The 16,846-nt window shown below is 38.7% G+C and overlaps 1 protein-coding gene across 3 annotated transcripts in view; it reads right to left on the bottom strand.

Moving 5' to 3' along the window:
- The window catches only part of Epc1 (enhancer of polycomb homolog 1), a 90,831-nt gene that overhangs the window by 24,783 nt on the left and 49,202 nt on the right, over nt 1–16,846 (bottom strand). For 2 of the 3 annotated variants that reach the window (XM_038333071.1, XM_038333070.1), the window contains exon 2: nt 10,975–11,134. In XM_038333071.1, the coding sequence (XP_038188999.1) occupies nt 10,975–11,134 (160 nt within the window). Of the gene's footprint in view, nt 1–10,974; nt 11,135–16,846 lie in introns of those variants that run through there. The other variant, XM_038333072.1, reaches the window with a different exon arrangement.

The raw sequence follows: 16,846 nt of genomic DNA, 5'->3' as shown, positions 1-16,846 counted from the left end.
CACTGGCCTATTTTTTGGAAGCCGGTTCTCTCTTTCACTGAGGGATTCCAGTGACCAGGTATGTGTTGCAAGCAAAACCAAGCATTTTTATCCAGATCCAGTGAGACATATTGCCCTAGTTTAGAAAGAAACTAAAATGTAGGTGTGCACACACCCCCCCCCCACAGAGTTCCTAAATAATTATATACATATTATATATAAATGTAACTGATTCATATATAAACTATCGAGAAGGTTCCTAAGAATTCAAAGCAATGTACTCTTTTGTTTCTTTTAACTTTTTATTGATTCTCTGTGAATTTCACATAATGCACCCCATCCCCACTCATCTCCCTGCCCTTCCAAATCTGCTCTCAGCCTTTGCAACCTCCCCCAGGAAAGAAAACAAAATAGCAATAAAGATTTTAAAAAAATCTGCTTTTGAGAGCTATGGTGTACACAATGTGTCACTATATCCTTTGGCCCAAACAAATGTTTACTTGCAAATGTTCATTCAATGAGTGACTGGACTGGTTTGAAGGGCAGGGCCAGCTCTACTGTGCTCAGGCAAGGTGCCCCTCTCTCCCAGAGTGCTACAGTCAGCAAGAGGCAGGGTTGGTTCTCCTGTTCTCATGCCCTTGGGGTCAGCTCTCCCATTCTGCCCAGGCGAGGAATGGACCAATGTACTCCCAAACTAGTTACTACTAAGTCATCTACCAGAGTCAAGAGTTAATTTTCCATTTGAAAGAAATTATACTATATATGGTAGCTATTCTTGGTTATCAATTTGACTACATGTGGAATTAACTAAAATCCAAGTAGCTGAGTATACTTGTGAGAGATTCTCTCTCTCTCTCTCCCCCTCCCACCCCCCCCCCCCCCCACCTTCCTGGTTTTTCAAGACTGGCTCTGTGAAACAGCCCCGGCTATCCTAGAACTCACTTTGTAGACCAGGCTGGCCTTGAACTCACAGATATCTGATAGCCTCTGCATTCCAAGTGCTGGGTCACCACACCCAATTGAGTGATATTCTTAATGAAATCATTCCAAATAGAAAGATTTCACTTTTAATGTAGATCTTTGAGGTGAGAAGATCCACTGTTAATCTGGACCACACCTTCTTGGATCTCACCGAAATTAATAACTTCTCTTGTGGGAAGTGAAGAGATATTTGACAAAGTGGAAGAAAATATTTGCATCATGTATCTAATCTGTTCTTAAGTCTAGGATAGGTTTTTATTACTTCTCAGGAGTCAAGAGCTAATGCATTAGAACATGGGTAAAGATGTGTGAGCAGTCCTGAAGACGGCTCACACAGATGGCAAATAAAGCCATGAAATGCTTTCTATTCGTCTCTTCAGGAAGTGTAAAGTAAAAGTAAGATGAGATAATATTATATATACAGTTCTTTCAATAACTACAATGCAAAACTACTGACCCAGATGCTGGAGAGAATATGAAACTAGATTTCACACAGGACTCTGACACTAGTCAACATGAAAACTGAACAGATTAAAATAATTATATACAACAATGACTAGTTGATGAGGAACCAATGGGATAATAGGTAGATACAATAATCATGAATAATAGAGTGAACACTTGTGAACTATTATTTATAGACAATTTATATTGTTATAGATTCTTATATATTGATACAATTCAAATTATATTTGCTATATTAAATATGCTCCTATTTCTGTTTACAATATTTGCACACCTATGCAAAGTTATCTTGCCAGATTGTATGCATACATGTTTCTACATATGCTTAAGACATTTTGTGTATTGATATAATTTTAGGACATATTTATCATATTGCATTATACATTTCTACCCCGATTAAGATATTTATATATTGTTTACATATTGAAGTCATTGTCATCATTTGCTGCAGTTGTTAAAAGATTGTTTAATATTCTAATATAAAGTCTTAGTCTTTAAATTATACAGATATTAAATATTATAGGTCAATTGTCATCCATGTTTGCCATACTTATAGTCAGACATACTTAGAGAACCTGAGTAAAAACTTTAGATACACAGAGATTGTATTCCATATAGATAGGTAATCTTCAACCACTTCAAAAAAACTGTAAAATATGGCATTTAAATAACTTAGGGCTCAGTTGACATGAGTGAGACATGATTGCTCCTGGCAGCACAGATCTATTCCAGAGAAAATGTTGAGCACTGAAGACATTTCACTTGGAGCTTGTTTCCTTCTTGGTAAAACTGGCCTTTGAGCAAGGAACTAACAATGTCTCAACCACTGACAAGTTAAATAGTATCCAGACTGGACAAGCAAGATACAAAAAAAAAAGACTGTCAAACCTTGCCAAGACAGGGTAAGACAGTTTTGAAAATCTTCCTGCCCCAATGGTCTGTCAGTTACTCTAGGCCTTAGCCAAAGTTGGTTGCTCCAAACTTGCAAATGAGACTTTGGGTGATTACCCAGGTAGCCAGTTGTCTCTGCCATTTACTGCATATTCTAGAAGTTCCTTAATTGAACTTCCTGTTTACTCAAGTAATATTATTTCCCTTCTCAGGTCTTAGATGGGGTTGAAGACTAGATAGTCATAGTTACTTTCTCCTTATGACTTAGCCAAGTCCTTTCTAATACAAGACTTAGACTCCTTAAAATAATTATTAAAGAGGACTGAGCCAGTGACCTGAGCCAGAGCAGGCCTGAGGTGGCAAGCTCCATAGAAGCAGGACTGAACCAGCTACCTGGGTCTGAGAAAGCAATCTCCAGGGGAGCGGGAGAGGATCCAGGGATGTTTGCGGAGACAGGACTGAGCCAGCAATCTGGGCCAAAGCAGACCTGAGACAGCAAACTCCACATGAGCAGGTACAGGGGAGCAACCGCTGAGTGAGTGAGCCAGAGCCAGAGACCACTGAGAATCTTAAGTGCTGAAGATACAACAGAGGAAGTAGACTCATCAGTCAAAGAAAACATTAAATCTAACAAAAGCTTAACCCAAAATATCCAGGAAATATGGGATAACATGAAAAGACCAAACCTAAGAATAATAGGTAAAGAAGTTCAACTCAAAAGCACAGAAAATATATTTAACAAAATCATAGAAGAAAACTTGTCGAACATAAAGATATGCCTATGAAGATACAAGAAGCTTACAGAACACCAAACAAACTGGATCAAAAAAAAAAGTCCCCATGCCACATAATAACTAAAACACTAAACATACAGAATTAAAAAAATACTAAGGGCTGCAAAGGAAAAAGGCCAAGTAACATATAAAGGCAGACTTATCAGAATTACACTTGACTTCTCATTGGGGACAATGAAAGTCAGAAGGTTGTGGTCAAGCATTATGTAGACATTAAGAGAACACGGATGCCAGCCGAGACTATTATACCCAGCAAAACTTTCAATCACCATAGAAGGACAAAACAAGATATTGCATGACAAAACCAGATTTAACCAATACCTAGCCACAAACCCAGCCCTATACATCAACAAAAACACAGACAATTGATGGTCTCATAGCACCAAATCCCAAAGAAGGGAAAAATGCACAAATTAACATCACCAACAGTGAAAACTAAATTAACAGGAGATAGCAATCACTGGTCATTAATATCCCTTAATATAAATCGACTCAACTCACCTATAAAAAGGCACAGGCTAACAAACTGGATACAAAAAGAGAATCCATTCTTTTTCTGCATACAAGAAACACACCTCACCCTCAAAGACAGTCATCGCCTCAGAGTAAGGAGTTGGGAAAAAAATTTTCCAACCAAGTGAACCTAAGAAACAAGCTGGGGTAGCTATCCTAATATCTAACAAAATAGACTTCAAACTATAACCAATCAAAAGAGACAAAGAACGACATTTCATATTAGACACAGGAAAAGTCCATCAAGAAAAAAAATATCAGTACTGAACATCTATGACCCAAATACAAGGTCACCTTCATATATAAAAGAAACACTTCCAAAGCTTAAATCATACATTAAACTCCACACACAGTGGGAGACTTCAACACTCCACTCTCACTACTGGACAGGTCAGTCAGACAAAATATTAACAGAAAAATAAGGGAACTAACAGATGCTATGACTCAAATGGACTTAACAGACATCTATAGAATATTCCATCCAAACAGAAAAGAATATACCTTCATCTCAGTACCTCATGGAACCTTCTCAAAACCTGACTACATACTTGGTAAAACAAAAACAAACAAACAACCTCAACAAATATAAAAAAAATTGGAATAACCCAGGTATCTTATCAGATCACCATGGTTTAAAACTAGAAGTCAACAGCGATACTAATTTCAGAAAGCCCACAAACACATGGAAATTAAACAATGCTCACCTGAATCATCAATGAGTCAAGGAAGAAATGAAGGGAGTGGTGTAGGAGTTCCTTCTGTTTGTGCATTGCTTTCATTGGTTAATGAATAACGAAACTGCTTTGGGCATGATAGGGCAAAAATTAGGTAGGCAGGAAAAACAGAACTGAATGCTGGGAGTAAGAAAGCAGAAAGAGAGAGAGCCACCAAAAGAAAAATACAGAGTTTAAAACAGCTTTAAAAACAGTTTGCGGCCTGCCACAACTCCTTTAAAAAAGATTTTCCTGACTCAACAGTCATAGCAATAAAAAAATAAAAAGCCCCACAGTTTTAAAACATGGATTCCTGGGCTGTGCCATTAGCATGAACTCTGGCTATGAAGCATTTCAATGGCATTTGTGGGCCTGGGTGTTTGTGTGCCCACTAGGGTTGGGAGGAAAGTGGCTGAGACCATGCCTGTGACTCGGCACTCCCTGCCTGGGCAAGGGGCAGGATCAGGTCTACTAGGCGTGCACAAGCAGGGGAGCATGGTGGATTTGGCTGAACCTCACATTAAAAAGGGTTTGTGAGCTGTACGCTCATTCTTGGGGTTGGACTGCCGAGTGCAGCTCCTGCCTGGCAGCCCCAGAGCTAACACTAGTGTTGCTTCTACCATTTTAAAATTGGAGAGAGGCGGAGCCAACATTGAGAGAAGCTGCAAACAAGCTGCTCAGCATTTTAAAAGCTCTTCAAGACAGTAGAATATTATAGACAATGAAATAAGGACAGATTCAGACATAAAAGAGCTAAAAATGGGTCACAATGTTGAATAAGTGTACATAAGGCTTGAGAGAGAGAGAGAGAGAGAAAGAGTATAGAGAATCATAAAATAAAGTTAATGATCAACAAAAAAGGGTAAAAAAGGGTAAAGTCTTTAAAGAGACAAAGTAAAGGAACAGAGTAAAAACAAGCCACATAAAGATGGAAAATTCAAAGAGAGTCTGAATTATGTATATTATTGTGTTTTCTTTAAATTTTTTGACTGTAAAGGAACTAAGTACAGAGAGACATTTCATTGTATGGCTGCTAAGCTAAACCAGCATGAATATTATATAGGTATTTTGACTTCAAGATTTGGGTCTAAGAATATGGTGCTTTGGAAAAGAGGTTCTTCACCCTGTGAACTGTTTCTAGACAAATATGGTTTGATGGACCATGCCCCCTAAAAGGTTGCCATAAATGCCCTCAAAAAATTACTTCACCCAACTGGTGACTAAGATGGACCTATCACACAAAATACATCACAAAAGACCTAATTAACAGTGCCCCCAATCAGCAAAAAGCAAAATGGACAGTACTACGCCCATATTCCCAAATATTGTTTATAATTGTTTGTTTACATTTAAAGGAGGTTATGATATAGATATGAATAATTTGCTTTGATATGAATCTTAGTTTATTAATATAAATTTAAGGTCAATTTTGTTACATGTATATGTATTTCTGATCTTGATTAAGGTATTGTGATTGTACAGCTCATTTAAAAATGTAATGTATAATTAAAAAATATAGGTTAATAACCATCTATAATAGTCAAGTTTGTAGTCATGCTAGTTAGATTTTCTAGATGTGCATAGATATATTTCAAATGGATAGGCATTCTTCATATCTTTCAAAGACTACAGAATATGGCATTTAAAAAGTTTTAATAATTTAGGACTTTTCATGACAGTGAGACATATCTGCTCCTGGCAGCACCAAGCTACTTCGAGAGGAAGATGGGCACTGAAGAGGCTCCTTATGGAGTTGGTTAGCCATTTGGGCAAGAAATTGCCTTGCCTGGACTGTAACATAAACTGGACATAGAGAACCTGTAAAGAGATGGCTGCTGAACTTGCCTAAAGGTGAGATGATCCTTCTGGGTTCCTGCTTCATGAAAGAGTCTGTGAGACATTCTGCAGGATACAGAAGAAAGTGACTGAACTGTCTTTTAAATTTCCTGCTTCATGGAAAAGTCTGCTGGATATTATGGGTCTGTAGGCTGAAGATGGATGCCCCAAAGGTACAGAAAAACTTTGAGTGACTGTCCAGACAGTGAGATGTCTCTGTCGTTTCTAGAGTTTTGAAAGTTGCTTACAATATACTTCCTGTTTACTTAGGTAATATTATATCCTTCTGGAGTCTTTGATGGAGTTAAAGAATTTATAGTTATAGTTTTCCTTAGTTATGATAAAGGTAAAATAGATATAAATATTGTAACTGTAATTCGTGCTTGATAACTGTTTTGTTATATATAATTTTACTATATTAAAGTTAAAGCTTTCATTTTTGTTTAAACAGAAAAGGGGAAACGTTGTAAGAGTTCCTTCTGTTTGTGTGTTGCTTTCATTGGGTAATGAATAAAGAAACTGCTTTGAGCCTGATAGGGCAGAACTTAAGTAGGTGGAGAAGACAGAACTGAATTCTGGGAGGAAGAAGGACAAGGTCAGAGAAGCCATGGATCCTCTGCCTCAAAGGGACACTGGTTAGAATCTCCAGTAAGCAACAATCACACGGTGATACACAGATTAATGGAGATGGGTTAAATTAAGAAGTAAGAGTTAGCCAATAAGAAGTTAGAGCAAATGGCCAAGCAGTGTTTTAATTAATACAGTTTCTGTGTGGTTATTTCGGGTGTAAGACAGCCGGGTGGCCAGGACAAACAAGCAGGCCCTCTCCTTGTAACAAAGGGAAAAATTAAAGACTTTCTAAAATTCAATGAAAATGACCACACAACATACGCAAATTTATGGGACACAACAAAAGCAGTGTTAAGAGGAAAGTTCAAAATACTAAATGTCTACATAGAGAAGCTAGAAAAATCCCACACTAGTAATTTGAACAATTGAAAACTTTAAAACAAAAAGAAGCAAACTCTCCCAAAAGAACTAGATGGCAGGAAATAATCAAATTGAGAGCTGAAATCAACAACATAAAAATAAAGAAAACAATACAAAGAACCAATGAGACATAGAGTTGGTTCTTCGAGAAAATGAACAGAATAGACAAACCTTTATCCAAACTAACCAAAATGCAGAGAGAGAATATCCAAATTAACAGAACCAATAAAAGGGGGATGTAACAACAGACATGGAAGAAATACAGAGGATCATCAGGTCATATTTTGAAAACTTGTACTCCACAAAATTGGAAAACTTAAAGGAAATGGACAACTTTCTGGATAAATATTCACTTAGCAAAATTAAATCAAGACCAGATATGCAAATTAAACAGACCTATAACTGCTGAAGAAACAGAAATAGTCATCAAAAGTCTCCCAACCAAAAAAAAAAAGCCCAGGAACAGATGGTTTCAGCTCAGAATTCTAAAAGATTTTCAAAGAAGAACTAATACCAATACTTCTCAAATTGTTCCAAACAACAGAAACAGAAGAAACATTGCCAAACTCTTTTTATGAGGCTACAATTACTCTGATACCAAAACCACATAATAATAGTACTAAGAAAGAAAATTACAGACCAATCTCACTCATGAACATTGATGTAAAAATACTAAATAAAATACTGGCAAATTGAATCCAAGAAACATCAGAACCATCATCCACCATGATCAAGGTGGTCTCATCCCAGAGATGCAGGGATGGTAAAACATACGAAAATCTGTCAAAGTAATCCACCATATAAACAAACTGAAAAATAAAAGCCACATGATCATCTCATTAGATACTGAAAAAGCCTTTGACAATATACAACATCTGTTCATGATAAAGGTATTGGAGAGAGCAGGGATACAATGGAACTGAATTGAAGACCCAGATATTAAACCATACACCTTCGAACAGCTGATTTTTGACAAAGAAGCAAAAAAAATCAAATGGAAAAAAGAAAGTATATTTAACAAATGGTGCTGACATAACTAGATATCAACATGTAGAAAAATGATAATAGATCCACATCTATCACCATGCACAAAACTGAAGTTCAAATGGATCAAAGACCTCAAGGTAAAGCCAGCCACACTGAACTTCATAGAAGAGAAAGTGGGAAGTACACTTGAACTCATTGACACAGGAGATCACTTCCTAAATATAACCCCAGCAGGACAGACACTAAGAGAAACAATAAATAAATGGGACCTCCTGAAACTGAAAAGCTTCTGGAAAGCAAAGAACATGGTCAAAAAGACAAAACAACAGTCTACAAAATGGGAAAAGATCTTCACCACACCCACATCTGAGGTCTGATCTCCAAAATATACAAAGAACTCAAGCAATTGGTCATCAAAAGAACTCAAGAAATTGGTCATCAAAATAACAAATAATCCAATTAAAAAATGGAGTACAGACCTAAACAGAGAACTCTCAAAGAGGAATCTAAAATGGCTGAAAGACACTTAAGGAAATGCTCAACATCCTTAGTCAACAGAGAAATGCAAATCAAAACAACTCTGAGATTTCATCTTACACTTGTAAGAATGGCCAAGATCAAAAACACTGATGACAACTTATGCTGGAGAGGTTGTGGGGTAAAGGGAACACTTCTCCATTGCTGGTGGGAATGCAAGTTGGTACAACCCCTTTGGATGTCAGCGTGGCGATTTCTCAGAAAATTAGGAAACAACCTTCCTCAAAACCCAGTAATACCACTTTTGGGTATATATCCAAAGGATGCTCAATCGTGCCACAAGGACATGTACTCAACTATGTTCATAGCAGCTTTGTTTGTCATAGCCAGAACCTGGAAACAACCTAAATGCCCCCTGATCAAAGAATGGATAAGGAAAATGTGGTACATTTACATAATGGAGTACTACACAGCAGAAAAAATTACGATATCTTGAATTTTGCAGGAAAATGGATGGAGTTAGAAAACATTATTTTGAGTGAGGTAACCCAGACACAGAAAGATAATTATCACATGTACTCACTCATAAGTGGATTTTAAACATAAAGCAAAGATAGTCAGCCTACAAACATAATCCCAGAGAATTTACAAAACAATGTGGACACTAATGGGAAGTAGAAAAAGACAAGATCTCCGAAGTAAATTGGGAGCATGGGGACCTTGGGAGAGGGTAGAAGGGGAGGAGAGAGCTAGGGAGGGGAGCAGAGAAAAATGTAGAGCTCAATAAATATAAAACAATAATTATTAAAACATTTAACATGTGTTTCTTAATATTGTTTGTGCTGGTTATAATTCTAATTTTATACTTTATATCTGTTTTTATTGTATATAATTTTGTGTTGGGTTTGAACTCTCTTATTTAGAAAACAGGGGGAGGTGATGGGGAACCTCCTTCAGCCTTTGAGAGGCTGGACCAGGTTGAGTGTGACTTTGGGTACTGAAAGGTGTGCACTGCCTGCTCTCTCTTTCTCTCACCTGGATGCTGGGTTCGGTGTTTGTTCCTGGTTTATGCAGAGGCCTGTAATCTGTGCATTTCCCTTAAACAAAACCCTTTATTATACTCAATTCTGAGCTAGTATGGAATTACTTTATTCACATTCACCTTCAACTAGTATACCTGAATAATGAACATATATAGATTAAAAAATCGTTTATACGTGAATGTTTACAGTGGGCCTATTTGTACTTGTCTTAATCTGGAAGCAACCCCAATGGGTTAACGAACAAAGCATGTGGTACATATATATCATGGGTTTCTATTCAGCAAAAATAATGAACAGCTGACTTTTGATCCACTCATTTCTTCAGATGTTGGCCTATTGCCCCTTTACTATCAAAGGGCTTTCTAAGGAACTATCTACATACTTTTGTTAGCACATTATAAAAGTATCTTACTCCTTAGTGATCTTGTAGGAAAATTGATAAAGTAGCTTTAACTAATTCCTAACTCACTACTTAGTTTCTGGCTTACTTCACCTTTCCAACTATTTGTTTTTAAGTTGCCAACTACTTGAGGCTAGGCAAGTGAAGCTACAGTAATAATGCAATACACACCATCTTCAATCCAGAAGCTCTCAGTTCACTGCCACCAAATGCAGGTCATTTGAGCAATCATTTCTAGTTCATCATCAATAAGTCAACACTTAAAACATTAGCATCTTATCCTATTAGTGTAGCACAGGTCAGAGGTTGGCAAACTAAAGCCCATGAAACAACTCTGGCTTGTTAACTGTTATTATCAATAAAATACAGCTGCCTTTATACTATAAAATATCAAAGATGAGTATTTGTGACAGAGAATGAAAACTTTCCCAGGAAAATTGGACTCCTGACTTACAGAAAGTTCTTTGAGGCTAGTAACAGTACTAATTCCTAACAAAATAATAACTGATTTTATTCTGAGGTATATTAAGATCCTACTTGGCTAAAACAGCACTGATGAAATTATCTAAGGACAAATGCCATCTTTTTATTAGGCAGGTATCTCAACATTTTTTTGGAGACAGGATTCACGATGACTTCAAGCTCACAATGTAGCCAAGGCTGACTGGACCTCCATGTCCCAAACATCAGAACAACTGGTGGTGGCACTGTGACAAGTCTATGCAGTGCAGGGCTTTGTGGCTGCTTAGTATGCCATCAGATGAGACAATCCCAGACCCTCACATTTCCTTAAATGTGGCAAACAGACTCTACTAACTTAGGCCATAGTGGTCAAGGAAACAGATTTTCCAAGTCAAATAAGAGATAGACAATGAAGCAAAACCAACCATTAAAAGAATACTCACGCTGTATGTGAATGAGCTGCTTTGGCATCTTGAACTCCCCAGGGTAGATGGACTCATAGTAAGCGATGTTACTTTCTGCCTCAGGAACTGGAATAACCATATTATCCCGCTTCTCGCCGTACACCTGCTGTGCAGAGATAGCCCGCTGAAGATGGTGTTCCTAAAAACAGGGAAAACACACAGTGTAAGCTCTAAAATGTAGCCATCATAAAGATGAAGGAGTTTGGGGAGCCCTAACAGCACAGGGGTTCATGATGTAGACCAGGCTGGCCTCAAACTCACAAAGATCCATCTGACTCTGGCTCCAAATGCAGGCCAAAGGTGTGCATAGCATTATAAGATGATTTTAAGTAGAGGCACTACTTCCTCAAAAGGTGGTATTTGCCAGAGATGAGAATCGGACAGCATAAAAGCTTACACCTGAAGACAAGAGTTATTTCTTTAAATATAACTTTATTTGTTCACGTTTAGGATTAATACAAGATAGGTAGCAACTAGGAAGAAAATCAGCATTAAATGTCAATGCCATTTTGTTTACAGGGAGGAATCAGAAAATGGATCAAATTCAAATGAGCAGAGACATTCTCAGGCCATACCACAGTAGCCAGGTTAGGCAGGGTTAGCATTCAAATGTCTAATTAAGTATCTTCAAGAGGAAAGAGAACCCATGAAGGGTGATTTGTTTTTCACGGCAACTTTAGGATTTTCCTTTATGCAGTGAATAAAATTCTCCAATGGAACTAACTAACTACGCTTTACCAATAGGCCGTTCTGGGCTAGTGGACACAGTTTAACACAGAACTGATATTTGGGGTTTGGGAACGGCGGTGATAACTATATTTCGGCTCTTATTCTAGTTAAGGCAACAGCTGAGGCATATGAAGTGAAGGTAGTTACACTTTAGACCTACATGGCAAGTACAATGCCTACATGAATGAGACCAGGTTGGCTGAGGCACTTTACACAGGCGCAGAAGTAACCACACAGGCAGTCACCCTAGGTGGACCATGCTGGTGCATTAAACCACAGCATACTGTGGAGCTAACGAGCACAGCCAGTGTGCTTCATCCAGGAGAAAGGTCCTCACACATAGCTAGGGTCCCCCCACCAGTTGTCCTAATCATGTGCCACAAGCATTGGGTTTCCAAGAGAGAAGTGATTCTAGGAAAGTCAGTCAATCTTTTGAAAAATGTCTCATTTGCAAAACCAGGATAAGGTGATATCTATATTGAAAGCTGAAGACACCAGAGCATAGAAGTCCCGGTCCTGAAGAAGGAGGAGAGGCCCCTAGGTATTATCATGTGTAACCTAAGTGGCTGAAGGAGCCTGGAGGGTTCCGCTACACTGCGTTGGGAATGGAATCTAAACCTCAGGTTGGAAGTGACACATCAGGCTTTCCATAACCACCAGCACTATCCATGTAGTTGCATGTTCAAAGGTAAACATAGGCAGGACTGCAATGCTAACTATAGTCCCAGGTGTTGATTAGCCGGCCGTGTGAGGGTCCTTCAGGCAAACAGGGCTCTGTGCAATGATTTTACAGGTGCTATGCTCAGAGAAGACCATCTCTGGCAGCAGAACCAGGGTGGAGCAATATCAGAGCTCCAGGCTCAAGATTTCACCTCGTTTGGAGCACTTGTTCCCATATCTAAGTCTAACCAAGAAGGCTGCAGAAGCCCAGACTAGTTCCACAAATGCTGTTAATTACTGATTTAAGCCTGAGTCTAATTCTTCCATCTTGATTCTTATACAAAATGACTTCATGAAGCCTGGTGGTGTTGGTGTACCCAGGAGACAGAAGCAGACAGATCTTTGAGTTCAAGGCTAGCCTGGTCTATAGAGTGAGTTCTATCTAGGACAGTTGGGACTACAAAGAGAAACCCTGTCTCAAAATAACAACAGAATCCAACCAAACCAAAAAAACTTCATGAATCTATTGCTTATTTACTGCTGTATGAACACCATGACCTGACAGAACGACCACACAGTTTACACTGGAAAGTCTTGCTACTAACCCCTGAGCTGGGGCTCCAGAGACCATAAGCACACTTGCACTCATTTCTCCATTTAAACTCAGTTCCACATATTGAGAGAGAACTCCAGACACAGTTTAGGGCAGAGATTTCCATTCTGAGTAACCAGAGCAGAAGCTTCTGTCAAAACTGTTTGGCTGGCAGGAAAGATAGTGTGAGCTTGAATTACTCTGTCTATATTCAAATCTTCAAGTGATGGATAAAGAGGCATCATTGTAGGCATCTTCTGGACTACAGAACTGTGCACCTCTGCCAATTGCTGCTGGTACTACTTTCAGAGACCCAGGATGGAAAGCAGAGCTCAACTTACTATATATGAAGACGGCAGACTATGTATAAGAAATATTTTATGATTCAAATATCCTGTTCATATAGTTTTATAAATTTAAAAGTTTCTTTCACAGGAATCAACTAGAAGAATCCTTTCACAGAACGGAACTGTTATCATCTTCATAATGAACATATACTCAAAAGGTCAACCTGTCTCAAGTAATAATTTTCTTCTGAATTTTCAAAGTCCCCGCTGGACATACAGTAAGACTAGGGCTGGAAATATGTACTCTGGACTCAGACTGTTTGGATAGAGCCAACTCCAACATCTAACAGTTTGTGATTCCTGGCAAGTGTTCCAGTCCATCAGTGAGGGGAGAAGGAAGAGGACCCAAGAGTGTTTACAAAATTGGCTAGCATTTAAGTAAGACAAATGTGAGGCTGAAGGGTTTGGTATAACCTCTGAGCAAAATAAGTTTTGATTTAGTTATTACTCAGAAAGCTCTTATTAGTTAAGAGAACACCAGCTGCTATAAAAGTCTTGTCCTCATCCAGCCCTACAAATGCCTAATTTAGCATAAACTTACACACACACACACACACACACACACACACACACACACACAGCATTCCAGCTGCATGAAAAAGTCATTAAGAATGTACATATTCTCCCAAATACTTTTTCTACACATATAAATGTAATCTGCAGTATATTATAAAGTGATTGGTATACAGAGAGCTTTTCTGTCTTACTACACGCTTGTTTCACTTGCTATCTTGAAGAGCTTTCCATACTTTATTCTCTGCAGTGGGTAGTCTAGGTTCACTGTACAACTGCATGATAATTTCATAATACAGAGACAGAGGAGAAAAAATAACCTGGGAACAACCTAAATGTGTAAATTTTCTCCTTACATGCTATAAAAGCAAACTATCACTGTTGTACTATGTAAAAAGTATTTTTTTGGACATGGGAAACAATCTACAGACAGTCATGTGTTTAATCAGACCCCCACATCTATTCCAACAGTCTCTGGAGTAATATTACTCTGCAACCCTGCACATTTTAATTTTTAGGCAGTGTCTCCTTATGGAGCCCAAGTTGACCTGGAGCTCACTATGCAACCTAGGATGACTTTAAACTCAATGGCACTGTTCCTGCCCCAGCCTTTTAAGTACTGAGTTCCAAGCAGATGCCATCACCTGGCTTAGTATCTCGTTAAAAACAAAAACCCTGCCAACCTTTATTCATCTCATTTTCATATATTATATATGAATATATATTCATATATTTCATATATTATATATGAATATATATTCATATATTTCATATATTATATATGAATATTCATATATAATATACATACACAATTTTTGGTGTTAACAGGTGTGCATTTTCCTTACAAGTTATTGCTAAGTTCCCTTAGTAGTTGCTTTCTGTGCTGAACTCTGGAAGGGCTGCCCCCATTTAACGTTAAAGAAGTGAGTCTCATGAAATAACAGTACAAACTTCTGCTATAGTTTTATCTTCTGGATTTTTTATGTGTAGAAAGTTTTGTAAGTCAAACTTACAGGCCGCTTTATAGTTTGCCACACTTGATCTCAGAAAAGTTGCATAGTTAAAAACTATAGTGTATAAACAAATGCTTTGTTTATAAATTTGTTTTATGTTTGTGTTGAAACTTTCAGCTTACTACTGGCTCCTGGGAGACAGCAGAAACTAAGTGTGACATGTGTTTGGTGCGTCCTAGCTGGGAAGGCAGACACCTGCACACACTTCTGCTCTTAGACGCCGTCCAGTCAGGAGGGGGAGGCAGGCACTCTACCCTCAGTTTGTACAGTTGTTTCCAGCTCAGAACCCTCCAGCGTCCTTCAGTGCTTAGATGAACATGGAAGACATAGTTTATATTTTGGGTCCTCCTGCAAATTTAACCTGCACTCTGAGGACACATTTGAAACACTGGGACTGTTGCAGCGTATCTGTAATTCCAGTGTTCCTACAGCAAGAACACTTGGGAGTGGATACAGCAGTCCCCAGAAGCCTGAGGGCCAGCTAGCTTGTTCACACAGCAGTAAATGATGAGAGAGCCTGTTTTAAATAAGGTACAAGACTTCCACACTCTGTTGTGTCAATAGACTGATGTCTGATTCTAAGAGCTGGCTGAAGGTACCTACCTCCAAAGAGTGTATGTATGGCTTTAAACAGAGCAAACCCTTAATTTCTGTAAAGTCAGAAAATACCTTAAAAAAAAAAGTCCCAGAGTTCTATTAGCTTCCAGGAGATGAACCTGTCTGAAACGTGGGCTTGTCAATGTGTCATGAGCATCTGCCCTTACTCATATGGTACTTTCTCTGTTCCAGATACTCAACATGCTCACGCCACCATGGGAAGCCCCCACTTGTTCTTCACAGTCGAGCTTAAAACAATCTTCTCCACTTCATGTACACGTACACGAAACTGTCCCCTCATGGGTGTGCTAAAAGAAGCATGTTTTATACTTAGGATACTTAGGATAGTTTACTCAAAATGTGAGCTCCTTCAGAAGAGGGGGTCTAATTTACCTTTTTATCTTTTTCTTCAAAAGGTGTATTTTCTCATGGTGTTTGGGGATTATAATATTTTGGAGACAGGGTTTCCCTGTGTACTAGTCTGAGCTTCTGGTTTCTTCTAAGTCAGTCAAAGAAAGTGCAAGGCTATTCTTTGTTCAGCCAGTGTAGGCAGTACCTTGACTGAAGGCAAATATGTCCAATGGCCAGGAATAGCTACCTAAGGTCTGCTACCTGTGCAAACTCAGCTCCCAACTGTCCTCAACTGTGTCTGTGCTGCTGGTGGGTTTACATGTTCATTTCTGCTCAGATTTCACAAGAGCTGCAGACCAATCTCTTGCCATGACCACCCCCCCCCATGGTTTCTCCTGATTTTATTCAGCTGTCCCACCTCACTGACCCAGGCCTGAAGCCAAGTTTCCCCCCAGTGCCTTCCTTTCCTTTACCATCCCCAAATCATGCTCAATTCTTAGAGATTTGTTTTCTTTTCCTAGAAGTTATTCAGATTTTCCACCTCACAGTTACAGCCCATCAGCCAGCAGAACACTGTCCCACCTTCTCTTGTGGGGCTACTCCAGTGGTCTTTCTCAAGAGGCTGCACTCATTTGGTTTTTTAAATATTGTTTTTATTTATTCTTTGTGTCTTTCACATTCCATTCCATTCATTTTCCTGTCCCTTACTATCTGCCCTCTGCCCTTGCAATCTCCCCCAACAAAATAAAGAGAAAAAAAAAATAAAATTAAAAACCCCAAGCTTGTCATGGAAGCTGCAGTGTGACACAATGAGTCTCACAGTAAACCCTTTTACCCATATATCTTTATTTGCAAGTGTTCGTTGCAGAGAGTCATTGGTCTGGTTCAAGGTCTCTGGTTTCTGCTGCAACATCTATGCTGGACCCTCACTGGACTTCTCTTGGATATCTTGCTATTGTCCTGTGTTGTTGAGATCCTGCAGTTCTTTTACATGCTCTAGCAGATCAGACAGGGTGAATGTGGGGGTGGGTCAACTCATAACCCTGGTT

This window comes from Arvicola amphibius, chromosome 6, assembly GCF_903992535.2.
Source record: "Arvicola amphibius chromosome 6, mArvAmp1.2, whole genome shotgun sequence".
Classification (NCBI taxonomy): domain Eukaryota; kingdom Metazoa; phylum Chordata; class Mammalia; order Rodentia; family Cricetidae; genus Arvicola; species Arvicola amphibius.
Note: the sequence above shows the minus strand (reverse complement) of the source record. Positions and strands in the feature narration are given on the sequence as shown.